The sequence below is a fragment of the Harpia harpyja genome, chromosome 21, assembly GCF_026419915.1.
Source record: "Harpia harpyja isolate bHarHar1 chromosome 21, bHarHar1 primary haplotype, whole genome shotgun sequence".
Lineage (NCBI taxonomy): Eukaryota > Metazoa > Chordata > Aves > Accipitriformes > Accipitridae > Harpia > Harpia harpyja.
In genome coordinates this window covers 4,952,220-4,979,961 of record NC_068960.1, presented here as the reverse complement: position 1 = coordinate 4,979,961, position 27,742 = coordinate 4,952,220, and the positions used below count along the sequence as shown (strand labels likewise).

At 43.3% G+C, this 27,742-nt stretch overlaps 1 protein-coding gene across 5 annotated transcripts in view; it reads left to right on the top strand.

Annotated features, from left to right (window-relative positions):
• SDK1 (sidekick cell adhesion molecule 1) overlaps positions 1-27,742 on the top strand; it is a 419,217-nt gene that overhangs the window by 363,946 nt on the left and 27,529 nt on the right. For 4 of the 5 annotated variants that reach the window (XM_052772288.1, XM_052772287.1, XM_052772289.1 and 1 more), the window contains 7 exons: positions 2,262-2,397; positions 4,280-4,339; positions 6,349-6,450; positions 21,620-21,735; positions 23,156-23,342; positions 24,149-24,286; positions 27,400-27,561. In XM_052772288.1, coding sequence (XP_052628248.1) covers positions 2,262-2,397; positions 4,280-4,339; positions 6,349-6,450; positions 21,620-21,735; positions 23,156-23,342; positions 24,149-24,286; positions 27,400-27,561 — 901 coding nt within the window. The remainder of the gene's footprint in view (positions 1-2,261; positions 2,398-4,279; positions 4,340-6,348; positions 6,451-21,619; positions 21,736-23,155; positions 23,343-24,148; positions 24,287-27,399; positions 27,562-27,742) is intronic. The other variant, XM_052772290.1, reaches the window with a different exon arrangement.

Here is a 27,742-nt window from a genome sequence, read left to right as displayed (position 1 = left end):
AAAAGAGGAAAGTCAGAAGATTGGAAAAGAAAAAAAAAAAAAAAAAAAAATCGTGGCAGATATACTAGTAATTGCCAGTAAACCATATTCCATCTTCTCCACCTCGTGGAGGAGAACGTTTCAGCTGGTCCATGAGCGATCACATCATCAGGCAGCCCTGGAGAAGGCTGTCGCTTTGTTCAGTCTATTTGCTCAGTCCCTTGGACAAAGGGCTCAATCTGAGACCAGGAAAGGCTGTTGTACAAGAGGTTGATTTATTTGCCATGTAAAATGGAGTCTGAGAGGGAATATGATTGCCCTTTTTAAAATACACCATGGGAGTAAACACCCCATAGGGAGAAGAACTATTTAACCCAAAAAGCAACGTTAGCACAGGAACAAATGGTTATAAACCTGCTATGAATTATTTAGATTAGAAACTAAATGAAGGTTTCTCACTGCCCAAGTAGCGAGGCTTGGACCGGCTTTCCAACAGGAATACCGGAAAGCAGAAAAATCAGCTTGTTTTCTGGCAGAGGTTGCTCTGTTTGTGAAAAGGACTAGAAGCAGCTGACTTTCTGCAGCCTGGAGGGCCTCATCCTGGTGATTCTTGAGGCCCCTCACAATCCTGTATTCCTAGACCATTCTGTAATGCAGATGCTAAATAATAGTGAAAGCTGGTCAGAGCTTCTCCAAAGGATGGAGCACAATAATGATCATGACACAATGATGAATGAGGTTCTCCAACCATGCAGAGTAAGTACAGCAAGATCTTGGGACTATTTGGATTGCTTTCAGCAGGCTCTGGGCAGGACCACTGCAAAAGAAGGCGGCTTCGTGCAGGAGCAGTTTCTGCTCCTGGCAGCTGTGTACCTTTCTTACACTCTGGTTCACGTAATTTTCTTTTTTGGTTTCCATAAACTGCAATCTTTCTACTTAATTCCTTCAGCCCTCACCCAAAGCAAAGTCCTTTGCACTGAGACAGGACAGCCCTCTCTCTCCTCCTGCCATCATAATGAAGTAATGGAAAATTCTTGTCATTTCTGGAGGCAGAATGCTCGGTTATTACCAAATATCTTCCTCCTTTCCTGTAAAAATATTCTTACTTTCTTCATTAAAATTACATGTGGTATTACCTTCTATTGTGACAGCGTTTCACACCAGCACTCAATTTTTCCACAATGGACAGAAGGTTTTTCTCAGTAAAGTTCTCAAGACTGCTAGGGATCTTTTTGGATTAAAGGTGAGATCATCATTAAAATCCTTTTCATTTGTACTTTCAGCCCCTTAAATTTCAGCACAAGAATCTTTAGAAGACAAATGGCTCAGGGCATCTTTTCTTCTGTGCAGTTCTTAGCCTGTATTAGACTCATGAAAGTAATTTTTTTCCCAAACATGAAGAATCCCTTTGCTTGTCTCTGTTTAAACGAGCCATTCAGATAAAATTCTCCTTTTCAGTGTACTGGCTGTATATCTGTATCTGAAGGAAGATGTGAGGGGCTGCTGAAGAATCCTTGCTGAGGTGCTATGTCTTTGAGTGTCTTCCAAGATGTTGCAGAAGAAAAAAAAAAGTGTATCTGAACCAGCCCAATGGCCATACATACTGTACTGCTCTAAGCTGTTACGGAGACCTGGGTTTGCCTGTGGGACTGGACTTATGCAACACACCAGAGTCCATCATACCGTGACTCCTCTCTAAATGCCTCTCTGAGGCTATTGGACCTATTTTCTTCTTCCTAATTAAAGCCAGAATACACCAATTCTTTGTTATTTTCTCATCAGTCTTTCAGTAAAATAATGCCAAACGAAGAATGTTCTATGAACAGTCCCCAAGGAAAATAGCCACTAAAGAAATTCTGTCTTTGACAAAATAATTTATTTCTTTTCATCTCAGAAGACATGAAATACTGTTTTGCTGTTCCACTGTTGGTGGCCAGCAACATGCATTTTCAGGGACATGCTTATTTATATTCTTTATCACACACGAGTTTCTGCGGACCAAGAAGGAAGGGAGCTTAGCTCTTGGTGTAGCGCATCAGGTGTCAATTTTTAAGTAAGGAACCTTTTGTAATCACCACGGCTGAGTGAAATCATCAAAGTTGCCTTTAACTTGTGTTTTTCAAATTACACAACCTTTGACCCTGTATATTATTAATGGCTATTTTCACCAGAGGGCACCGTGTCCCTTCGCACAGGACCGGTGTCAGCTACTGCCCGTTGCGAGGGACGTTTGTTGCAATGCACATCTTAACAAGCCCATTCTTAATGTGAATGTTTTTCAGCCACCCAAAGTTGAGAGTCTAAACGGCTTGCTGTTGGGATACCGGATCTACTATCGGGAGCTGGATTATGACACTGGAGCTGGAACAGAATCCAAAACCATCCAGAACCCTTCAGCTTTAAGAGCAGAGCTCACACGTAAGCCTGTGTTTTGGACCCTATAATATCCCGGAATGCTAATCCGCCATTACACCAGACGCTATATGACCTCTTGCCCCGTGGAAATAACACACAATTGTGTTTAAGAGTGCTGGGGATAATTTAGCTTTTACACAATCAGGGTGAAGGTGCTGGAAAATGCTAATAGCTTCTGTCTGGTCAGCATCGCTTGTAATGGTACATGTTAATCTATGCCAGCATGCTTGAATTGATGTTCTGTCCCCCATGTATCCTCTGATTTCCTGCTTTCTGCTACCTCCATTTCATTATTACCCTGGTATACTTTGTTCTGCCATCAGACAAAGAAGAGAGAGACTTCATTTTCCTCAGCTGGGAACCATTTTCTTTCTTGCTATTTTTTAATAGTTTTTATAATTGACATTTTGTTTTTCTTTTTGCAGTATAAGAAAACAGCCGAGGAGAAATTTTAAATAGAATCTTTACAATTTCAAAGTGCTTGTCCCTATTTTGGAAGAAAAGTGCAAAAATGAGCAAGAATTTTAAGGTGCATGCTTGCCATGTTAGTCACTGGGGTTTTTGGCTCACATGGAAAGAAGGTGGAAAGGGAGAGGAATAATAGAAAAATGAAAAGGATTTTTAGACAAAGGCTAGAAAGGAAATCAGAGGGAAGAATAGGCAGAATAAGATAATGGGAGGCAAAGATGTGAGCACTCGGTAGCCTGACCGATATGGTCCAGCAATGAGACGTGCTCGTGGAGGGACCAGCTTTTGTCCTGTTTGATGTCAGCAGAATAGTCAGAATAACATAATACTCACTCTAAGAGCAGCAGGATAGGGTTGAGTGAGACTATTTTAGTATCTTACATCATCTTCCATGTTTTCTGGAACCCATAAAAGTGGTTTCTACAAAAGCAAGAGTGATCTTTGTGGGGGTGTGGAAAAAGTGGATGCTTTAAATATAACGTAAACACCTAACTCTGACCTCACTTACATGGTCAGCGCTGAATGAGACTTCTCAGACTCTACGGAGTTTTAACCAGGACGGAGTAGAGATATAAAGCTCCTATAGGTGTAGGTTTGCATAAAGGTTGTTTCCAGACAAAAGTTGAATGACTGACTGTGTATATTATCATGAAATAATGACTTTGGATGTTCTCTTGTCTCACCTGTTTCTTCTTTTCCCTCTTCTTGGCTGGCCCTGCAGCTACGTTCCTGATAGCTGTAGAGTAGAAAAAAAATGTGCTGTACCTCTCCAGGGAGTCGAGAGAGAGAAAGGGGTGGAGACAAGTGTATTTTAAGAAAAATTTCCCTCTTTCTCCTCATAATATGACAATTCTCGCCTTAGAACACCTCTGTTCCTCACTGACCTGCGGTTTTGCACAGCTTAGCATATTATTAGAATTCGCTCACAGCAGGAATATTGAATTCTATAAGTGAAACTGTGGGAAATCTAACACGCATTTAAAGAAACGGGTCCTGTCCTATTGTAAGTGTTCGCTCTTTGTGGCCCGTGTTCCAGGTCTTTATCCTGCAGCTCTTCAGGTTTTTAATTTTGCATGTTGAGAAATAAGGATGTAATACAGTGTTGAGAGTTTGCCCCCTAGAAGTTGTTTCATTTTTACTCATTTGTTCTATTTAATCTAGAAGTCAGAACATTTCTGTGTTGTATATTTGTGAGACTCTCTGTTTGAGGAGGAAATGAAACAGCCCTGTGTGAGCGAGATGCTTTTGATGTGTTACGAGAGTGTGATGTGATTTTATTGCCCTTCAAGGTATAGTCCTAAAGCTCAAGCTGTGTATGTGTGTGCTGCATCATTTGCCTCTGTCTCTGCTGTACATCATTTGCAATAACTATTTCCTTGCACTGTAACAAGCTTTCTGCTTTGCTTACCCTGAATAGCCCAAAGCAGCTTCAAGACAGTGAACAGCAGCTCTGCATTAACGACGTATGAATTAACACGTAAGTGCACATTGCCTTTAGATGAGACTCTTTGTAATGGTTCAAAATACACTATAGGCAAACCTCTATGGTTCTCCTCAGCAGATCTAGCAGAAATCAACACAGATTAATGATTCTGCTTTCTTGAGTTTCTTTTTCTTTAAGTCTCTGCTTTCCCTACATCAAGAGACATTGATGATGCAAGTAGGTAGCTGTTGTAAAAATGTGGCTGCTGGGAAGGTAAAACATTATTGACTGTAACAACCCAGTATTGCTGATGCTAAATGAATTTTCATTCGCTTGCTACATATTTTGCAGTCCATCTGAGTTTAGCTGTATCACATCATTAGTCCTATGATTCAAGCATTGCAATGCTCAGGCATTCCATGGAGTAGGAGGCCAGTTTAGAGAGGGCCCAATGAATCTATGTGCATCTCCAGAGGTGTTTTCAATTGGAAATGAATAAAATAGCATTCGACAGAGTTAAAAGGCAAGTTGCTTTGTGGTGGTGATGGTTCACTAGATAGGTTTTGCCCAAGGCTTTTGAGTCACAGATTGTGATGGGCTAAAAAAAAAAAAAATGAAGCCCTATCCCCACTGAAACTTGCATGCATGAACTCTCATGTGTTCCATTTTCTTCCACATCCAGTTAACGCTAAAATCTCCCTTGTGGCTTTTCATGGCAGCAATTAAGCTTTCCCTGTACAAGCTGCCCAGTACTATATCCTATATATCTTACCATTTTTTGTTTGTTTGTTTACGAACTTAGCATCATTATTGCCAATTTGCTTGCTACATGTTTTGCAGTCCATCTGAGTTTAGTGGTATCACATCGAAAAATTAGTGATGTATAGGATATCATTTACAGTATGCCTGAGACTTGGGAATCATGCTGGACTCTTGAGTCAGATATAGGAGCACAACACTTGTAAACACTTATGTGAAACTGAAATTAGACGAATCAGTATGATTAGGCTTATTTAACCTTACCAAACCGATGGCATACTGTCAGCCACAGAGTTAAGGGTACTATGTGATTCATAGATAGCAGAGAAAATTATCGGCAAAGGAAGAAATTTGGACACCTGGCCATGCGTGTCTTAATTCAATGCTCATTTCAATAGGGCAATTTATGTTATTGATTGCTCTCTTACTCTAATTTCACTGTTAAATATTGTAGATGATAAATATTTCTGTTAGGATTGATTCTTTCATCCTGAAAATGCAAAATCTGAAACTGCTCAGGCATTGCCTCCCCTAATGACGTTGACATGATTCTCCTCCACCCTCGTTTGCATCTGCTAATTACCTTCATACAGTTGGGTTTTTCTAGATTTTTTCACACTGCTCTCTCTCGCTCTCCTACCTCATCTGTCAGAGTAGTTTCTATATGTGAGCAAAGGAATTTGTTGCCTGGTGGCCAAATGGAGTCTAGACTTCAAAATCTCCTTTCTCTTTGTGATTGCCGTTCAGGCTGTGGTCCCTTTGAAGGAAAAGATACCCATGCAGTACTTCGAATGGGACACCAGATTCCCTGCTGCAGATCTTCTTCTGCACCCTCCTTCAGCAGTGATGATCCTGAGCAGCGCAATTGCTAAATGACTCCCTGGATGAAAGTCCCTAGGATTAGGCAAAGGCTTGAAACCATGTTCCTTCCTACCAGTAGAGAGTGAAAGGAGCCCATATGTTGAACATTCAAAGCAAAGTCCTGCCTTCTTCTGTCATTAAGAATGACCTAGAGGTGTTCCTCTAGCTAGTTACCCATCAGGAATGATTCCTCTTACTGGAGCAACACCGTGAGGGAACACTAGAAAATCTTGCCATTTCATTGCAAAGATCCTTCATAATTATGCAAATCCTGCTGTGATGTGTGAATTAAGGGAAGATGGCAGTAGAGATTGCACTAATTGTACTGTTTAATGCTGTATTTCACAAGAGAGAGGTCTGGTGATAAAGAGGTGAGGGAGTCTAGAAAGTACCTGTAATACAGTATAAATAATTACATATAATATAATATTTTACCTTTTCAGAGTTGAAGAAATACAAGAGATATGAAGTACTAATGACAGCTTATAATGTAATTGGTGAGAGCCCTACCAGCACACCAGTGGAAGTGTTTGTGGGCGAAGCAGGTAGGTAAAAGGAAAATGAGTTGTGGGTTTTGTTTTTTTTTTAAAGTACTGACATATTTTAATATTCTCCAGATAATATTTAATATTTGTCCAGGAAAGGGATGATTTGAAAAATTCCCTGGTCATGATCGCTAACAGTTTTTTGTAGCGTCCTCTCCTGGAATAGGTTGGCAGTGACAGTTTCTTGCCATTTGAAAGCCAGTTGGTCTGCATGAACGAGGGGAGAAAGGGCATTTGCAAGAAAGAAGAGAAAATATTTTTGGAGTTGCAGGAGGATGACTGTTCATACCAAATTAGCTTGAGGGAAAAATTGACTCAAGTTAAAGAAGTGAAAAGTGGAGCACAGGAAAGCCACAAGGGAAAAGAAACAAAACTACAAAACAAGGGAGACTTGGAAAGCTGGTTCTTTTATTTTATAGCTCTCTGTGTAGAGACATTGCCTGTGCACCACACCTTGCTGTATTTTTATGCTCTTGGAAGTAAAGATGACACTGTGTCTGGTTTAATGCTAGCTTTGAAGGCACAGATGATGATTACTCTCAGGAACATACAGACTCTATAGCTGCATCCAGCCTCTACAGAAGCTGAGGGTCAGTGGCACTATTCGTGCCTTTACTTATTATGGATCTAGTGCATGAATCCAGGCTGTATTTATGAAATGTAACTTGCTGATCATTTTAAAATCCCTCCATTGGAAGGCCAGAGGCAGAAATCAGGACGAGACAGTTAACTAGACACTTCTTTGAATGCTTTGCGAAACAGGTGATTTTGCAGAGCCCAGATAACCAGCAGCTGAGTCTGTTCTTCTCAGTAACTCTAGCTGAGAAGTGCAGGACTGGAATAGCTGATGTCTTCCTCACAGCCACAGTGGCGGTGCCGTATTTATGGTGACCCCAGCTGGAGAGAGGCTGGCGCCGAAATAGTTGTTAGTTATGGTATCAATTTCTGCAGCAGCGTCTTTTGAAGCTTAGAACAAGAATAGGCGACACGCACCCTCCTGTTGTTCAGTCTGCCGCCGTGAACGAATCTGATTACGCTTTTGTTCTTCTGTCTCAAGGCTAGGATGTAGAAGCTATCAAACCCAGCACTAATTCATTTTATTAATATTCATTAACTATTCTATTGCTCAAAACTAAGTAAAGCACATTTTTTTTAAACTCTACTTAACCTTTTCATTTCAAATGTGGTGTAACATTCACTATCTTTCTCTGAAAACATCATAAATTAATCAGAGCAGCATGGTTCTGGAGAGACAGCTGGCAATATTTACATTTTTTTCTAGTTTGCTGCTGCTCCAACTTACTTCTGCAACTGCAGCAAAGAAAGCCCCAAGTGGAACGAACTGTATCTGGCTTCAAAATACATTTTTGTTTCAGAGCTAAATATCTCACTGCTGCAAATGGAGCCAGCACATGCATTTATACACATGTACACGGCACAGAAAATCACCTGGGGAAAACAAGGAAATGCTGTTATATCGTGTCTTTTAATCCCACGGTCCAGGTCTTCCTTATCGTAACTCAGTCAGGGAACAGGGCAGTGGAAGGAGCCGAACTTGGGAGGAAACTGAGATATCCAGGAGACCTCCTTTCACAGGCAGGGCTGGTATATCTGAAGTCATAGCGCGACTCAGATGGTTTTTTAGAAATACTGGATTTACCTCTGGTTAGGGACAATCCAGGTTCACGCGGTAGAAATGATGAATGTAGGATCTTCCTGCCGATTTTCACTCTCATTGCGTGAAGTTATTATGCTTTGTTATATAACTGCCTCCTCCACCTCCAGAACTGGCTGTGATTTATCCTGTGAGTAAAGTGATTGGAGCTGGTATTGCAATTTAAGTTTTAAATTGATTTGTGACACCTTTGAGTTAAAGTGTGCTGTGGAAATACAAGTTTTTGTTGTTATTGTTTGCTTGATGTTCTTACCCATGGTAAAGGCAGTTAAGCAGCAAGCTGGAAAAAATGGGTCTGCTTAGCTTCAGCAATGGAGCATCCATGTTAAAAATAGAGAAAACCTTCCCAATAAACAAGAAGTGCTGACAACACAGGCATAGCACTGAACACAAAATGAACGAAGGGGACCAGTCCCCGGTCTGAAAGCCTCAGATAACTTACGTCTCAGTACTGTTAAACGGTGCTTCATTCTGCCGTAAGGGTTGCAGTAATTCTGGTAGGTGCGAGAATGTTCCTCTCTTGGTTGTAAAAAGGGATATACTGCACATGCCTTTGGGGAAATGTGCTAGAATTAGGCCAGCTCAGTCAAAACATCCAATTCTCTGCAGTTCTGGTGGGTGTTTCATACAGCGTGGGGCACCTGGAAATAATACTGACAGTTGATGGGCTGTTCGGCTTCTGTGTCTGGTGCAGCCAGACGAGCAATGCAGAAGGAGGAATGTCTGTAATTCCTTCCTTCCCTCTTGCGCTCTCCCCTTTTTAGATTTGAAGAGTTTCCTATCATCGTATCTGGATTTTTACAATAAAAGCTCCAGTAGACAATGGAGCCCCCTGACAATCTTGGGGAAAAAAGCCATTTAAACCAACCTTCTGGCAGTTTTGCCAATCAAACGAGTAAAAAGCACCCGAATGGGGAGTCTCTCTCGAGCCCTTGAGTGCTGTTGAGCTGCACCTCAGCCAACAGCCTCCTTGGGCAGCCCGAGCACTCAGGTCTCACTTACCTCTGACTGATGGGCAGGAGGAAATTTTGGGAGAGAACAACCTGCTGGTAGGCAGCAGACCTCTGTATCCTGACTTGCCTGGTGAATAAAAGGAGCTGGATGCAAGTGTTTTGGGGTTTTTGTTCTTTGTTTGTTTGGGGTTGGGGGTTTTTTTGCTACAGGTGGAGCAAAACCTTTTTGTTGTTACAGTAACCCATAAGATCAAAGCCCCGGCAAAGGCTCCGTTATGAGTTCTGCCTGGACGTTCGCAAAACTCACTGGTGTGGAGAGCAATTCTTCCCCCTGCCAGGAGAGCGGGCAGGGAGTCCTTGCGCTCAGCGCAGCCGGGAAGGATGCGCTCCCTGCTCAGCCTGAACAGAGCTGGTGTCCTTCCCCCACCTGCCTCAAGCATCTGGATCCTTCTCATCCGTGGACCAGAAGATCCTCGTAACGTTGCCTTTTTAGAGCTGGCTGCAGCTCTGCCCTGCTCGTTAGAGAACCATGTGCATCTCCTGACAAATGACAGAAAAATTGAAAGCCATCACTTGCAGAAATTAGGAAGGGAGTCACAGCCCCGTCGGCAAGCCCCCTTCTCGCCTTGTTAATTCGTTTAACAGTTCAGCTGTCAGGGATGCCGGCTTTGATTGGGAAGGCAGTGAGTGTTCAGCGCGAGGCTGGGTACTGATATTCATCCCAGCCCTAAATGCAGCTGCTACCAGAGGTGCTGTTCTGCTCGACTGAAATTAAGACTCTGTTAGAGCAGCCACTATATCAAGAGCATTATTCTACCAGGTCGCTGTCACTATCTGATTGTGTGGTGGGCTCTGGAGTTCAGGAGACTCCGCTACCTGCATTTTAATTAAACAGAAATCACAGGTTTGGGGCAGGTGTGCTTCACCTAATTTGGGAAGGTGAATAAAATGGAAGGCAGCAATACAAATCCTGTGCTAATGAGCCTGCAGCCTCCAGTGCTTCTCCCATATACTGCAAAGCTGTTCTGGATGAAAAATAATGGAATACATAATTTCTTCCAGCAGCTGCTGCTGGAGGAGAGCACATGTGTGCAGAGAGGAGGTAGCAGAAGGGGTGAAGTGCACTGAGAGACACTAGCCTTTAAAGAGGTTGTAAATCCATTTATGTGAAGAAGGGAGTGATGTGTGTCATTATAACTGATGGTGACATTGGTGACCTTCAGAATTTACAAGAACTGATGAGGCTGGTTTGTTGTTGTTCTTTTTAATAATGGTCTCTGAGAGGTGGTTCTGCAATGGGAAAGGCAAGGAGTAAAAAGAGCTGGGAGACAGAGATCTCTTTCTTAGAAGTCCTTCGTTGAAATGCCGCCTTGATTGTACCATCATCTTTCAGAAGAGGTTTCCTGGCTGCCTCACTTTCTTCCAGTTGAAACTGTAGCTTGGAAAGGAACAGGAGTGAAACAGAGGGACAACTGCTTCTTAGCTCTCTTTTCTTACTGTCTTCAAAAACCTGCATCTATCTCTTGGTGCAAAGCTAGCAGACACCAAAATAAATTTCCCACTGTTATCTGCAATTATTTTCATCTGCCCTCCTGCTGGCAGCTCCACAGGTGTTCCTGGAGTTCACAAACTTTATTTTGTCCACCCTTAGCTGACACACGGAGGGAAGCTCTGCTCTGCCAGTAATGTCAGGGGAAGCACTCAGAGCTGCCTGGCCATCTCCAGCATTTTATAGGCAAGAAATAGAAACCATCTGCAAAGCTCCAAGACCAGAAATAGTCATTTGGGTTTGGGAAAGAGAAGACAAAATAGAAGAAGCCATGCTAAGGTGAAAGAAGCCTCGTAAGGAAGCAAAGACTTGACTCCAGGCACCTGGCTCCCCTTTATAAGCTGTTTCTAGCAAAGCGCTCTTGTCCCTTCTTACCTGGTTATCTGTGCTTGGGCAATGTCCCTTTGTCATTTGTGCTGATGCCAGAGGTTGTCAGAACAAGGCTGCCTTTTCCCTGAGTGTTTTCATCTCTTTCTGCAGGCCTCACTCGTTCCGTGTGTTCATACAAAACACATTATGTGGTGTCACCTCCCCATCGCAGGTCGATTTCTGGGGAAGGGAGTCCCTCAGCACTACCTTGGGCCCCCCTTTCTCTTATAGCCCAGAAGCTTTATCTCCTTCCCTGCCCCGAATGTAGCTGAGAAGATGCTGTGTGGAGAAGTCCCCTGTGCCTCCTTGTTAACAGCCTACAAGAGGAATGACAACATTTCAACGCATTAGAGCTGGCAGCTTCAATCAGTCTGCTGCGGCCCCCGTGGCTGTTTTCTCCTATCTGTTTGGGACACGTGGGCCGTGTCTCTCGGTGAGCGACTGTGGGTATGCAGATAGGGAGCACGTCGCTACTGGCACAGCTAGAAGAGGGTGGGCATTTCCATCCCCGATGCCACTGGAGGAGAGAAGGATTATTGTGGCCATTTCACATCACAGTAGTCTAAAACCTGTCAGCCTAGGGATGGTATCTTCCCTTGATAAACAAAATGGGATGGAGGGAAGCTATTGGAAAATAGTATAATAAAGAAATTGGTGGTTTCACTTGCTCAAGCTTTAAACAAAGGGGTTGACCTTCCTTGGCACTTTAAAAGCTCTAAGCCTTTGAAGTGTTAAGGTATTTGCCTTTTAATTGTTGACACTTCCGAACATCAGCAAAAGGCTACTTTTGGGGGGTGGCAGGGTGTTTGAAACATTGGTTTTCCATTTCCCCTCCCCTTTAAATTCGAAGAATCTGCAGAGCTGTTCCAACATCATGCTCACTTGTGAATGAGCCTTACACACAGCCGTTCTGGGAATGCCCTGCTCCAGGAGTGGCACTGGGCTTTCATCCTGTCCCCAGTGTCTTTCTCTCTAAGGAAGGAAAAGTTCTCTGAGCTCGGAGTTAAAGATCCAAGCCATGTTCTCCAACAGTGCACTAAAAGAGAATAAAGTCAGAGCAGAGCAAGAAAGGGAAACTATAGGAAGATGGAGAGGGAAAAAAAGTGGTGAGACATTTCTTGTTTGGACTGGGAAATAAACCTCTTTGCAGTTTCTCTTGCATTGCTGGAAACCATTACGCCTGTATCCCAACAGCATTCCATTTCTGAGAGCAGGATCAGCCACTGGGTACATGCCGTCAGTATTTCTGGGTGGATTTTAAACTCCTCCAGACTCACTCTATGCATGGTTTCCACTTGGGGCTTGTTTGCAGCAAGTCCAATTTGGATTTGTTGTTCCCATCAATGCAGCTCCACTGGTGGTAATAGCAGTATAGATAGCACTCGGCTGCATTATCTAATCCTGCAGGGCTGTGACAGGATAGTAAAAAATAACAAACTGAAGTGTGCCTACATTAGAGCATTAGTCATTCCTTGTGTGTTTCTGGTATTGCTGCAATGCTGGGGAATTATGGATATGAATTTTCTATATAAACCTTGGCTCTCTTTCCTATTCAAACTGGCTACTTTTTTTTAAGGGTTGTTTTACGTTCTTAAACTACTTACAGATGAGCACAAAGGTTTCATAATTAAACTTCCAAATTTGGTAGCTTAGCTCAGTAGCTGCTCTTATAATGGTAAGACAGAAAGTAACTGTGCCAGTGTGAGTCTGTGGAAGAAGTGTCCTTAATGTCAACATGTCAAAAAGACATCCCTGCAGCTCTCTGGAGACTGAAATCTAATGTCAAGGCAGAAGGAAGCAAAGTCTAAGTGAGAGTCGTACTGCTGTCAAAGCAAGTTATTCTACCATATAGGAAAAGGAATTTTAAGAGAATGCACTGGAAAGCAGTGTCCAGATTGAGACATAGATTTGATGGGCTTATTTGACATCTTTAATTCTCCATTGGCAATCCAGAAGCTCCCTAAAATGATTTGCAATGTTTTCATGCTGCAAGTAAAAGCTGAATGCGCACCTCATTAACAGCTCATTAAGTTGTTAATATTGGTCATAAGCAGCCTTTGGTACAGCACAATGCTTTATACAGTGTGGCAGCTCCTGCTTAGCTCTAGTGTAATTGCCTCTTTTTATCACGTCTCAATGTAGGAAAGATGGTTTTGTCCAAGCAAAAATATCATCAGTTTTTGATCAACTGTGCTTGTTTATCTCTGCCTCGGGTGTGGGTGGTGTTGGGCTGCAATTGCCATGCGACGTTTTGCTCAGATGATGAACTTCCATCTCAAAAACCCAACAATTTGATGTCGATTTTCAGTACTGACTGTAGCCCGAGACCGACAGACTCTCCGTACTCAAATTCATCATCAGGACTCCTGTCTTTGTTCTGTAGTTGGTGCAAGCAGCAGTGGGAGTGGTAGGACAAATTAGCTGTTCTGCTGCAGTGTTATATGTCCTGTGAAGAACCGAGTGCAGGGACATCCCTGCACAGTACACAGAGGGCAGAGGGATGAGAAGCCTGATCGTGTATGCAAAGCCTTATAGAACTAACAGCAGAGCTACTCCATTAAAAGCAAAGGAATTAACCTTCCTTTCAAAAACATGAGCCATCAGTAGTAAAGTAAAACGGACCATAAATTGCACTGGTAAAGAAGCGGGGAAGCCCTGGCTGATAACTCGTATTCAAGCAGACACGGGCTGGAGTTTGAGTATTTTTGACTAAAGGGTTATATTTGCAGCCAAATTTCTATTTCCTCTGATTGTGCGGTCCTGCTCCGCTTGTTTTCAGTCATCCTGGGATATGCGAGCAAAATGTTGTAAGTGTTTTCATATGGGTCTCAACTCCCGTGGCTTTGCCTCCTCTGTACGGCTTTGCTGTGAAGCCAGCTGTAGAGAAACACAGTTGGTTTTCTTTTCTGACATCTGTTTGCTGTATCCATCGTCAATCATGGAACTGGAGGCATTTCAGGTTGCCTGTTGTAGACTGAAAACAAAAAAGTTGCCATTTTTTCCTATGAAATATGAATTAGCAATATTCTAAGCTATTTTGGCCACAGCGATCCGGACACTGAGATGATATGGGGGTATAGGACCACAGTGATGGATTCAGGGATGCTAGGACTGCAAAACAAACACTGAAAGAGAAAACTCTCACTCAGAGTGGAGAAAATGTAAATTTAATCTCTCTCTCCCCAGGAGCACAAGATCACAGTCCTCCATGGGCTCCCTGGGGTTCCCTGACCATTGCAATCTGTAAATCCTAAATTAATCCCTCATGGGGGTCAGCTACCCAGACTTGCATTAAAGCCACAGCAAAAGGTTATCGCAGTGGCAGATCTCACCTGCTCAGTTTGACTTTCTTCTGATACGGCTTTTAACATTTGGTATATGGCAAACCCAGTGGAGATTCACCCTAATTATTTGATACACTCTCTTGACTTTAGTGGAGCATAAGGAGTTGTCGGTGCTTATTAGGCTTTAGTAGGTGCTGCCGTTACTGTTAGTGAACATTAAGTGGATGCTTTTGTCAGCTGCCATGAACTTGTGGTATTATGATATTAGAGTGTGGGATTAACAAATTATAGTGAGTGGAACATGACTATAAATGGAGGAGGAGGAGTCTTGGGAACCAGAGAACACGGGGAAGTAATCTGAAGGAGGTAATTTTGCCTCTGTCTAACGGGTAGACTTTTTCAAGAGAGTTGAGAGCGCTGCTTTCCCACCCGGTGCTGTTCCCGCTCCTCCCGGTGCACCTGAGGGAGCATCAGGCCAAAGCGTCAAACACTCAGCAGTTCTTCACCATCCCTTGCACCCTTGAACACCCTTCAGTACCTCCTGAGGGGTGAATTCTGCACTCATGAGAGCTGGCGCTGCTCTCAGTTACACAACTTTCACACTGGGTTAGCTCTACTAGCTTTAGCAGAGCTAACCCTAATTTGCATTGATGTAAGTGAGAGGGGATTTTAGCTTGTAGTTTTACGCCTGTATGTTTGTTTGCGCATACCTAATGCTTGTCAGACTCTTGCTGTTCCTGCTCGTGGGTCTGTCTCTGCTGAGTGATGGGCTGCCTGCCTGCGTGTGCTCATATCCTTGTTGACACAAAAGAAATAGAGGAAAAAGCTCATTTTATTATTTTCCCCCTTCCTGTTTTAACCACCTGTATGCCCTTTCTAGAGGCAGTCTGACAGTTCTGTAAGGGTTTTTTACTTTTGGGCCAGGCAGTCTCAGTCCATTGATGGATAATCTTCGTATGCAATGTGATAGCCTGTTTTAGGTTTGTGTTAGCTAAGTAGAACTGTGGGCTTCAGCAAAAGAAAAGCATGTAGTCTTTGTTTGCAGGTTCTAAGTATTTCGCAGTACCGCTCTGTGAGATTCGCCTCGGTTGTAGGCATTGTAATGAGATCACGGTAACCTTTTCTGCATCACTCGGATTGAGTTGGCCCCATGAAAATCCTGGATTGCACAAGGCTCACTGGAAAATCTGAACCCCGTATTAAAAGATTAGTAATCGCAGCCACAGTGTTTTCACCACCACTGGAAGAGATGGTGAGGGACAGGATGAGAATTACTTCTGCTTGAGTCACTTGCCAGTTTATGAAGGTTCTTCATGAATAAGTCATATCCGTGGAGGTTTCCTCAGAACATGATTGCCTCCCCAGTTCAAAAAAATGGCATCGGCAGATAACCTCCTAGAGTCTGGGTCCATGGAAAGGATACTCCATTTCTAGTCCTTGTTTCATATCAATGTTTTTCCAATATGCGCAGTGAATGTCACCTCTCCCTCTTTCCTCCCTCCCCCCCGCCTCCTCCCTCCATCTCTGCAGATGCTGAAGACATGCCTAGCCAACGCTGGGAAGCTTCCCAGTGCTAAGCAAAGAAGCTGGGGATGTTACATTTGGGTATCATTTGCAGCTGCTTTTATTTATGCTTTTTCATGACTTTAATATCCTTAAAAATTTGATGTGGCAATACACAGCTACTGTACAAAGTGTAGTATATATGGAGGAGACAAAGTGTTTGCCCTCCCAGGTAACATGGCACAGAGTGAAGCAATTGTGAGTGTGCTAGATTCCCAAAGTCCCCGTCCTGACAGCTATTCTCTTTCTCCTCTCCACCCCTTCTTCTCCACCAAGGTAGGCTTGTCTGTTTATCTTTCTATTTTTGCATCAATTAGATTGTGCTCCCTCTTTATCAGTGTTCATGAGGGTGAGAGAGATGTTGTTCAAGTTCTTCTTGTATTGACTTCCATTGGTCTCTTGTACAGTAGGAAATATTTCAATTTCTCTTACACTGGCCTATACAACCATGTAAATCAACACATATATCAACATCCCTGAAAAAGGGTTATTTCCTACTAAAACCTGGCTTTTCCAGCTGCTTTAACCTCCTCCCCCACCCAGTGGGAGGTTGGGCTTCTCAAAGATGGGAGAGACCAGATAGCTCCTTTCCTGAGACTCGTTTCAAGTCGCAGGGCGACACAAGCCTGACGAAGTTAAGAACTGGCAGAGCGCTAGGTTTTGGTGCCAGATGGTCATGTCTGAATAAGAGGGTAGGAGCACTCAGGTCCAATGTTAGGAAACAGAGTTGCGTTTGAGGGAATAAGACCCACAGACAAAGGATGTGGATGCCAGTCTTATTGCATCTGAGATACATCTGAATAACCCCAGAAAGTGCAGTCCTTGGAAAAAGCGCATACTTCCATCACAAACCATAGCCTAGCTTAAAACAGCCAGAAATTGGTGGGAAACATCTTTTACATTCTAAATATAGCTTGTGCTGCTTTGTCACAGCGGAAAGCAGCTTCACAGTAGCTGTTTTTGAAGCACAATTAACTAATTGTTATTGAACTAATCAGCATCGCTCACGCAGCATTCCTGATGGCACAGAGGTACTGCTGCACCAGGGAAGCGTTCCTCGCTCCCACCTCTCTTTCGCAGACACTGTAAGAAAATGGCCAATAAACACTCAACACTTTTCTCTCATGCTGCTTTTCCTTGGTGGAAGGAGTGACTGCAAACATCCGCAGATATGCCTTTTTGTTCTTTCTTGGGAGGTACCATCCTTGCATCCCTTCTCTAAGCCCATACTGCTAGAAAACCCCTTGTGTTTCGCTTTACCCATTCTGCAGATCAGTCTTGCTGTTTTATCTGGTGACCTTCTGTTTGTTTTGTTGTGTTTGGCTTTTATAATCCACTTAACTGTTGCTTATCTATGCCATAACTTGAGGGCAGTGGCTGCGACAGAAGAAGAAACAATCTGTTCTCCACGGCACTGCAGGGACAGAACTTCAATACGGCGAGGATGGTTTAGGCTAAAAAACTAAAAAAAAAAAAAAAAAAAAAAAAAAAAAAGCAGCAGCAGAAAGCTGAGAGTTATTTTAAGAGTTATTAAAATAGGGATACACCGGCAGAGTTTGTGTGGGGACAGCAGGGAAATCTGGAAAGAGGTCAGTGATCAAGATGACACAAACATCTGACCAGCCAAGCTGATCCCGGCATGACGCAGGAGGATGGCTTGTCTGAGCCGTCTCCAAATCCTTTCCAGCTCTGTTTTCCATGACTGTGTGTGCCAGGAAGCAGTGTGTAAACTTTGGAGGTGCTGCATGTGCATGCTTTCATTGTCAGCACATGCTACATTGAATATTGCTGTGTCTTCTCTCTTGTTGTTACTCACTAGGTAGATAAGATTACAGCTGATATCAGAACATGCTGCAACCACCCCTCCATTATAATGTGTAGACATACAGATTAGAGGCTTTTTAGGCCTGGAGCCATTTCTTTGTTCTGTGTTTATGCAACACATTGTGCAATGAGATTCTGGCCTCTAGGTGCTAACACCAAAATGCAAATATATTGATTACTAGGGAATAAAAGCAAGCATGTTCACAAAAGCACGCTTTGATGAACTGGGGGGGAAATGCTTGCTAGATAGAAAAGGATCAGAGGTCTTTACAAAAGAGAAATTTGCTTGGGATTGCTTGGAACTGTGGGATCAAGCTGATGCACAGAAAATCTTCAGTCTCTTTCACTGCATTTTTCTCCTCATTTTTTGCCTGCGTGTTTATTTAAATAGCATGAGTGTCAGGCAATCTTGTCCCAGACTTGTCTGTGAATTTCCTGACATAATACTGGCATTACAGAAACAATTAGAAAATCAGCAGAGGAGAAATCCTTTGCTACCCAGAAATTGGAGCAGATGTAAGAGCAGCAAGGAATGCTTCATAAAAACAGTTATTAAGTTTACGCAATGAATCACAAGGATTTGTAGCCTACCTGTACTACAGAGCATCGTGGCAACTGTCACTGAGAAAAGGAATAGTAGTTTCGTATTGATGAAAAGCTCTCGGTGCCACACAGCCCAGAGAGCAAATATCCCAAGCAAGCAGCAAGAAAAACTGAGGTGAACCTTCTGCAATGCACGGAGCTCCGGTGCACTGGGGATTTTAAGCACCTTCTCTTTAAAGGTTGTAAGCATTTGCAAGCTCAAATTGACTGCAGTGTGAGCAGAGGCTGTTCAGTATGACTGGAAAATGAGGGCAGTGATATGTTTAAATGTGGATTTAGATGTGTAACTTTATTCATGGGCTCATTTTGACACTCTCACTGCATTTCCAGATAGATTTGTTGTCTTTACATGATCCTGCCAGCATCATCCCTGTCCATAGTTGTTATTTTTTTTACTAATTACTATACAACCTGCTCAGCCTTTCTCCTTAGTTTTGACTGAGAGTTTCAAGGAGACAATCTCAAAGGTGAACAGAAATCAGATGAGAAAAGGAACGTTTACACATATCTGCATGAGATTCCAAGGCAGGATACGTGCGCAGAATTAGACTTCCTGAATACGTACTTTTTTTTCAGGGAAAGTGAAATGCTTTCCACCTGCCAAGAGCTGAGTTGGGACCTTCAGGGGTCTGTGTCGCTCCTCCTATAGTTGGTAATGTCACTAACACCTACAGCAGTATGAGGTATGCAGCTTTAACCTTGCTTTTTATGTATGCGTGATTTCAACAGCTGTGAAAAAATTGAGAGCTCAGTAATCTTGAACTCTGCATTCCTAGAAGGTAAAAGGCTTTTGAATTCACCTTTTAAATGTGCCTGCTTTTATTGGTACAGCCTGTCCATACATTCAGTGAATGGTTTGGGGTTTCAAACAGGTAGAGTCTTTAGGGATGTGTTTCCTTCTTTTTAAAGTATTTCATTTCACCCTTAATGTAACGTGCTGTCTGCACAGAGCCACATCAAGCGTCAGCAGCACTTTTCTGCTGTCCCTTGCTGTCAACAAGAAATCTGTGCTTAGAAGAGGAGGGACACATCAGCCTTTGAAAGTTGAACAGAGGGACAGACTCACAGGGCACAAAACCAAACAATTTGCATCTCATGGAGGCTCTGGGGTAGTGAAGAGAAATGTCTTTTTCTACATTGTCTTTTTTTTTTTTTCCTCCCATCAAATTTTCCACCGCCATGCCAGCAAAAGTGCAGCTCCAGCAGTGAGAGTGTCAGTGGAGAATGATCACTGGCAGTTTTTAACCATTGTGTTCCTTAGATGTGCTCCAAAAAGGGTTTGAGGAAAAGCGGTGTTTTTCTGGCAGCAGGCTCTTCTAATGGTCCCATGTTGGAAGCGGCAATTGTTGCAGGCTGGCACATGGGATCCAAAGAAAAATGCCATTGTAGGTACTGCTTCAGAGCTGGCTATTGAGAGCACGTTGAAGCTGTCAGCTCAGGACAAACAGTAGTGTCACTACCTAGAAAGAAAACACATTGCTAAAGTGATCCATTTTCTTCTGTGATTGTACATATTCCCGTTTCCCTGAGCGTGTCATCATCTGCAAATCTCCGAGATGTATTTTCAGGTTTGTACTGTGTGATCAGTTTGGCCTCGCACTCTGATGCGTGCTGTGAAAGTCTCAAAATCTTGAGATTTTTGGTCCTTAACAGAACGCTGCTACGTTGCGCTGAACGCAGGCAGCCGGCCGGCTAGCTGCTCCCTTCGCTCCTCCGCAAAGTGCAGAAGACAGGGCAGCGATTAGATGAGTGCACCCCTGCGAACAAGCTGTATTTTACTGATGGTCATTGTCACCTCGTGCATTTGCTACATCCAGCTGAAAAGGAAACAACAACAACAAAAATATAATAAACAAATAGTTTTAACTGAGCACTGGGATAAAGGCTATTTTCAATTTTGCCTTTTACGTTTTAATTGTACAGCAATAATTTTGCAATAGAGTTGCCGATGGCAAACATGCAAAAGACATTAACTTTATTTATGTTTTGGATTATTAATGTGGCTGTTAAAATTCCTCCAGTTAGTTTTGATTGAATTGTTTTTTTGTGCGATTCTGTCGTTTAATGGAGCGGTAAATAAGAATTTCTGATAATGAGCCCAAGCATCTGTCACAACAACCTGGCGCTGGTTATTAACATTTCCATTAACGGCAGGGTGGGCAGTGATAATATGGAAACCACACAGTTAGAACAAAATAAATAGTTGGTGTCAGGCTGAGTGGGTGTTAATTACTATTTTATTTTATAACTCTGGGGGGAGGGAGTATCGGTAGAAAAGTGTGACTTATGAAGGTCATTCCCTCTAAAGAAAGAAGTCTCGCGAGGAACAGATAACCGGGGCTATCTAACTCGAGTAGGGAATGTTTTATCACTTCTATTTATGGCCCATAAAGCGGCAGAGAGAAAAGAGGCAACTTTCTCAGGCGGTCCGGGTGAAGGCTATGGCACCGTGAACACGGAGAAAGGAGAAGTGTACCCTTTGCCCTGCCTTTCTCTTCCTACTTCGGGAGTTTGAACAGGACACGCTTCGGCACCTTTTCTGTAAACAGAACATGTGCTGTTTTGTTAAGACCTGCTGGAGGCAGAGACAGCAGGTCAGGAAAACAGACCGTCCTTGCTAGCTGCTGGGGAAGAAAATCCACCTGCACCAAGTTGGATCCTGACAAAGGGAAGGATGGTGTGACCCAGGTGCACTCAAGGATTACTTTTCTAGCACAGCACAACGCAAAGAAGAATTGTCAAGAGGGCCAGCATTTGTATGTGAAGGTATAATCAAAGCAGAGCTAGTGAGTAGCAAACTAAAAAGTCATTTTGTCACACATTAAATATTCATTGAATCGATTAGCGTCTGAATGGTGTTGAAGGTAATTTTAGATAGTATTTTGGCCCTAAGTCTTGGAGCCTTGCGAACAGGCTGTTAGAAAGACTGCCTGCTGAGTGGGGGGCCAGGCTGACGGCGGCAAAGGGGCTGCCTTGCTCCCGGTGACTTTCAGGAGGGGTCGATCAGGAGCGCGGTGTCACAGCCAAAGGCAAGCCCCCCAAAGTTACCGTAGAACGAAGACAAAATTCTCCTTTCTTTTCCAAAGCTGCTGGCGGGCTTGAGTTGATTCAGTGTCTAACCCGGTCTGTGCAGGAGAGAACATAACCACCTCCGGAGGCTCGGCGGCTTCGTGGTCCACGTGTGCTGAGCCTTCCCGGTGACACAGATACCTCCAGGGCTGACTCTGGTAGCTGACTCGGGGCGTAAACAGAGTCTGTCCTGGGTCCTTCCGCAACTGGCAAATTGCAACCTGGATATGAACTAGTTCTGCTTGTCACTATTAATTCTTCTGTTTTCCTTTTTCTCTAGCACCAGCGCTGGCCCCCCAGAACATCCAAGTAAACTCCCTTTCTGCAAGCCAGCTGGAGCTCACCTGGGACCCCCCTCCTGCCGACAGCCAAAATGGGAACATCCAAGGCTACAAGGCAATTCTTCTCTTTCTACTGGATTCATTTATCTTGCTTGGCGCTGCTATTACTTGTGAGATAGCTCTACAAACTACTGTTGCCCTCACTGCGTAAGGCAAATTAAAAGAGCACTCAGACTGCAGTACGGAAACGGCACTAAGTCCCAAAACCAAAAGAAACAGAATGACGTGAGGGGGAGGAAAAGTGCGTTGCTATTTGTGGAGAAGGAGAGCATAGGGAAACAGGGTATGCAGATAAGGAGGCAGCTCCACTTATGCAGGCAACATAATCTGCTCCAAAAAGCAACAGACACGCAAGAGCTAGGGGCAAGAAATGTATTCAAGAAAATTAACTGAGCTTTCTATCTATCAAATGTTGCAAGCCATTACGAAAAGCAGAACTTTCTCCAAGCTAGAAGCCTGGGCCAGGTCAGATTTCGGAAGAATTATTTCATTTCCTTAACTCTAACAGAATTAAATCACGGTATTAATTGCATTTGGTTCATAGGAGATGAGCACGTTGCAGAGGCATGATGTTTAGCTTCTCCAGCATGAGAATGGACCCTCAGAGAGTGGAAATGGGCAAGTCTACAAACACTGGAGCTTGGCTTGGGTTCAGTGTCTGGCTCTGCCTCCCTCCGTGAATTTAGGTCCATAAGCAAAGAAAAGCCAAGCCAACGTGAATAATCTGGCATCCCTTCTTGGCAGTAACAAGCATCCTTATATATCAATTCATGTTCTTTTCCTTTTGTATGTATATAGATGGCTCCAACAGCTTGGCTTGTAGAGCCAAGGTGGAGTCTTGCCTTGGCTCATTCTCTCAACTTTCTGGCTTGCTTTGGCCTGCTGTATCGCTCTCGCTGCCAGGCCTGTCCAATAAGTAGGGCTGGCACCACTTTTCCTCTTGGAAACGACTTCTCCAAAGCCTAATTTTATGGCATCAGGATACAAATTATGTAAGGGAAGAATGGGGAAAAGTACCTCAAGGAACTTTAGGGAAAGTCTTTATTACCTTCTTCAGGAAGGCATTTGCTTAGCTGTCCTGCGAACACAACTGGTGAAACTGTTGTGTGCATGCAGAGGTGAATTATGGAGCATCGTATCAGGATGCCAGTGCTGACAGGCAGCTAGCATTTCAGGGAGAATTTAAAAACTGACCTCTCGTTGCTGAACTCTGGCAGCTTATATCTGCTGTTATTAGGCCATATTCTTCAGCCTGTGCTCTATTTTTGAGTGATATACTCAGCTACACAGTCACTGAACTCAGGGGAATTTGCCAAAGGAAGAGAAAAGATCGGGCACATGGTGAAAAGCATTAGTATCCCATTTAACGGAGTCATCCAGAGCAAGACCGCACCATCTTCCTCATCTGTTACAGCTGCAATGCCCAGATATTTTCTAGGTGTAGCATATACTAAAACATTTCACTGTCCCAACAGATTTATTACTGGGAGAGCGACATCCAAAATGACACCGAGAAAGTGAAGGTCCTTTTCCTCCCGGAGACGACCGTCCGGCTCAAAAACCTGACCAGCCACACGCAGTACATGGTCTGCATCTCCGCTTTCAACGCAGCCGGGGACGGCCCCAGGAGCAGCCCCTCGCAGGGCAGGACGCACCAGGCGGGTACGGGACCGTTGTCTTGTCTCAAAGCACGGACTTGGTGATGACCAGCATGTAACTGGACAGTGGCTAAGGGAAATGGGTGGACGCAGGAGGGCACTGGTGTTTAGATTTAGCTTTCAGATGGGTCATTACATTGTAATAGTCTCGGAGGGGAAAAGAGGGATCAAGTAAGGGAGCGATACAACAGAAATGAGAACGGGCTGGCACAAGGACCAGTCCTTTCACAAGCTGGTCTGGAAGGAAATTGTCTGTGGGTCTGTTTCTGGCCTCTGCTATCACATCTGAAAATCTGAAGGAACTCATCTCCAGTGCCTGGGAATTGCCCAGAGTCCTGTGGGAGAATTATTGTGCTTTTTATAATTACTTCTTTTTTTTTTTTTCTTTAATTTTTTTTTTAATGCTGGATCAGCAGCCACCCAGTCAGACTGAGCTGTCTCTGTGCTGGATGTGACCGTGGTGGGAGCGCTCCAGCACAGGGCGAAGGCAATGCCCTTGTCGGTGGCTATGAAGAAGAGGTGTGCGCTGGGGCTGTACGCTCACATTAGCACCCTTCTGAGGGTCTTTCCCTTCTGCGTCCGATCTCCGTGCTTGCTTTTGAGGTTCAGCTTTGCAGCTGAGTGGCTGCTTTTTTTAGGACAGGCTGGGTTTCTCATTGATTACAGGACGTTTGGATACAATTGACAAATCCCATTCTCAGCTTGTTTTCTTTAGATTTAGGCTGGGCGAATAAACCAATATTTTATAATATATATGTATATCAGATTGACTACTCCTACTGCAATTCAATCTATTTGTAATCCTTTCAGCACCCAGTGCTCCCAGCTTTTTGGCGTTCTCTGAAATCACTTGCACTACACTCAATGTGTCTTGGGGTGAGCCAACAGCAGCAAACGGAGTCCTGCAGGGTTATCGAGTAGTCTATGAACCTTTGGCTCCCGTCCAGGGTAAGAAAGATCTCCGATCATACATATTCATGGGGAAATGATAGAAAAGTACTGTAGTATCTTTTATGTCTGCCCAATTTCCTACTTGCTCTCTGCTGTTTTCCAAGAGAAGCCAGGTGGCAGAGGGTAAGTAAAACAATTCCGCTTTTGCCAAAACTGTTCAGCAAACTATAATATTGTGGAATATAGCTTTTGTCTGTCCTCTTTCATTTTCTTGCACAAACTATATTCTGTGTAATTTGAAAAGTCATTTTATGGCCATCGTTACCTGGTATGGGCAAAGAGGAAACTCAGCCTGAGAGTGCCTGATTGTCTCCCTGCATTGCATTTTGAAATTGCTGAGTAGGCTCTGTCCCAGAATAGTCGTCAGACACATTTGTGTCGCTTATCACATCATGTGTCACTTCTGTTATCGCAAAGATTGCCCGGGCATCAAATGTGCTAGTCGTCACTGGTACCACTGCCACTTTTGACAAGGGAGAATTACTGTGATAGAAATTTAGTTGTGTCTGTTTATGTGGAGTTTTCAAGCAGCATCTTTAACCCAGCACTAGGTTTAAGCTAGACCACAACAATGTGGTGGCCACAAATGTTTCATTAATTTGCCAGAACAGCAACAGAGAAGGATTTGACAATTTCTCTGAAAACAAATGTAAATTCATTCCAAAAGTGAATTAGAAAAGATAACAAAGTTTGTGGATGGTCTCACTAATATTTTTATATTCCTGGTAGATCACCAATAGTTCAATAGGATGTCCAACTTTGGCAGTGTGACAGTAGGGAGAGTAATTTCAGCCATCACTAATCCATTTTAAACTCTTTTCGAAAGAAATAAGGATATCAATCACTCGTATTTGCTGCTTCTTTAAGGACTAAAGATCTATATTGTCTGAATATCCATGTCTTATGCACTGAGAAAGTTATATTCAGGAATGAAAACATGAGAATAAAAGCACTTTCAACCTTTACGGCTGGCAGGTCTAAGCACAAAGAGCTAATGCAGAAAGCTTTTCTAATTCTGACCAAGAACTGTGCACGGGGTATGCAGGAGGTTCAGGCTGTTTGGGCATTTCCTGTCTTTTATTCATTCCTACACAATGTTTAAGAATACATTTTTTCCCCTGAAAATATGGAAGTGTCAGATCATGTTTTCTCTGCAGGCATTTGACTTAACATCCTCAGAATCTTTGTTTTCTTTTCTTCTCTTCCCCACCTCTGCTTGTGCTATCTCTGACTCCAGTTTGTCCTTCCCTCCCCTGTAGAAGATTCTGATGTGAGCAGAGAGGCTATGGAAGGCTTTTCCTCAGATTCTAAATTTTTGCCTAAATTTATTTTCCAGTTTCTACCCATTTGCTCTTGTGTCAACGTTTTTCTTTCAGCAAACCTATTTATTCTCCCGCCATGGTAAGTAACACCTCCCTCGATGCCATCATTTTCCTCCGTTAGAAAAGCCGTGCTCCTTTGTTTAGAGAGCAAGGTAAAGCCAAACTCATTTGAAGATGGAGCACGTAATGGTGCTGAATGCAGGCAGCGAGGCTTGTGGGGCCGGCATCTGCCAGACCCCGCGATCCCGGAGGGTCCTTCCAGCCCCAGGTCTCACATTCCTCCATGCCAGCGCTACAATGCAACAATATGGATGGACCAGACCCCCTGGAGCTTTTTTCCTGCATCTTTTGACTTCTCACCCGTTCGCGATTTTCAGCTGAGCATCCTCGCTCTTGTGACGCCTCCTGCCTTCCTACTCACAAGCCTGCTTAAAACCTGCGCATTTTGCGAAACTTTCTAACAGCGATCTGTTCTTTAGCACAGTCTTCTCCCTGTTTGACCTTTTATTGTTTAAGCTTTACAATGTTATGTTTTACACAATAATAGACAACAAAATTGCCCTGGAGCCTTTTTTAACAGTTCCTTTTCTTTGGAGCATAACTTCAAAATGACAAATGCTTCCTGATTTGTCTCAGAGAAATGAAATAGTACACCTAGGGAAGGAGGGAGCACTTTTACTGCTTCGTCGTTAACCAAGGAAAGATTCCCTGAGTTATAAATTGTATCTGGGAGAAAACTTTGAACAGAAATTGCTTGGACATTATTCTTTATTTAACTGATAAAAACTGAAAGCATCATCTTGATTTGCATAAAATAAGCATCTGGATTGAAAAACATCTTCCTTCTGCATTTTTCTGGAAAGAGAAACTAGCAAGCAGCCTTCTCTAGTGGGAAAAACATTCTCCCACTTCCTATCTTCTTCGTTTGAAATGTGTTATGTACGTGTACAGAACCAGAAATATGCCAAAAGGACCCTGTAAACTTGAACTTTCTGTTCTGTAGAATATTTTATAAATCAAATCCTTTCCGTTGACTGACTTTTAGAAAATTCCAGTGAAAACTAGATTTTTTGTTTTCAAAGCACTCATTGCCGCTCTGCCCTTTATGCAGCATTGAGAACCTGAACGTGAAACTAGCTATGAACCTTGATGAAGGAAACAGCACTGATTTTAATTCATCCATGTAAGAAAAATTCTTAGAGAGTGAGAAGAGTGAAACACAGGTCGTGACTTCAGCCTTGTCCAAGCTAATAGTGCTTTGATTGCATCCCCTATTGCAGTGGCATTTGTACCCACAAGTTACCTGTGAGATACGCATCTTTCATTCTGCATTCACTTGGTGATGGTGGAAATGACAGGACGAGATGAAAGGAAAGAACCTGGCCCTTGTTTCCTCCTCCAGGCAATGTTGCAGGTTACTTGGCAAAGAAACAGTGGAGAAATGCTTGTATAGGAAGCAATCTGCAACATGCAGTCCTCTTCGTTTACCTCCTCCTTTCTTCCCAGAGTAATTAGTGAAGTTGCGTGTAGTCTCTTGGTAATTTCCCAGTTGTGTTGTAAGGTTTTTTTTCTTGTCAGTACCCACTTATCAAGCTTAAACTCTAATTATACTTATCAGTGCTGAAAATTGGCTATTATCACTACTTAAACTCCTGCTAATTGTAAGAAATACTTTCTTAGCAAACTGTTAGATAATTTTACTTACCATCTAGATGTAATAAGCTCCACTTGATTTCTTTTTTTGCATTGCAACCTTCTCTTATTTTTTTATCTGTGTGGCTCTTCCAGGGGTAAGTAAGGTGGTCACCGTGGACATTAAAGGGAACTGGCAACGCTGGTTGAAGGTCCGAGATCTCACCAAGGGCATGACCTATTTATTCAGAGTGCAAGCCCGAACCATCGCCTATGGACCTGAACTGCAAGCCAACGTCACAGCTGGACCAGCAGAAGGTAAGTGGAACCATAAAAGCATGTCACAAGCCAGATCAGTCATAGAAACACGGTCCAACAGCGGGGAATAATGCACTCAGGGCTTCACATGAATTTCCAAGCCAAGGAGAAGCTGAGTCACAGGAGCTCAGGACATGATTCAGTGGGTTTCGCAACTGCTCATGAAAAACATGTTTCCTTT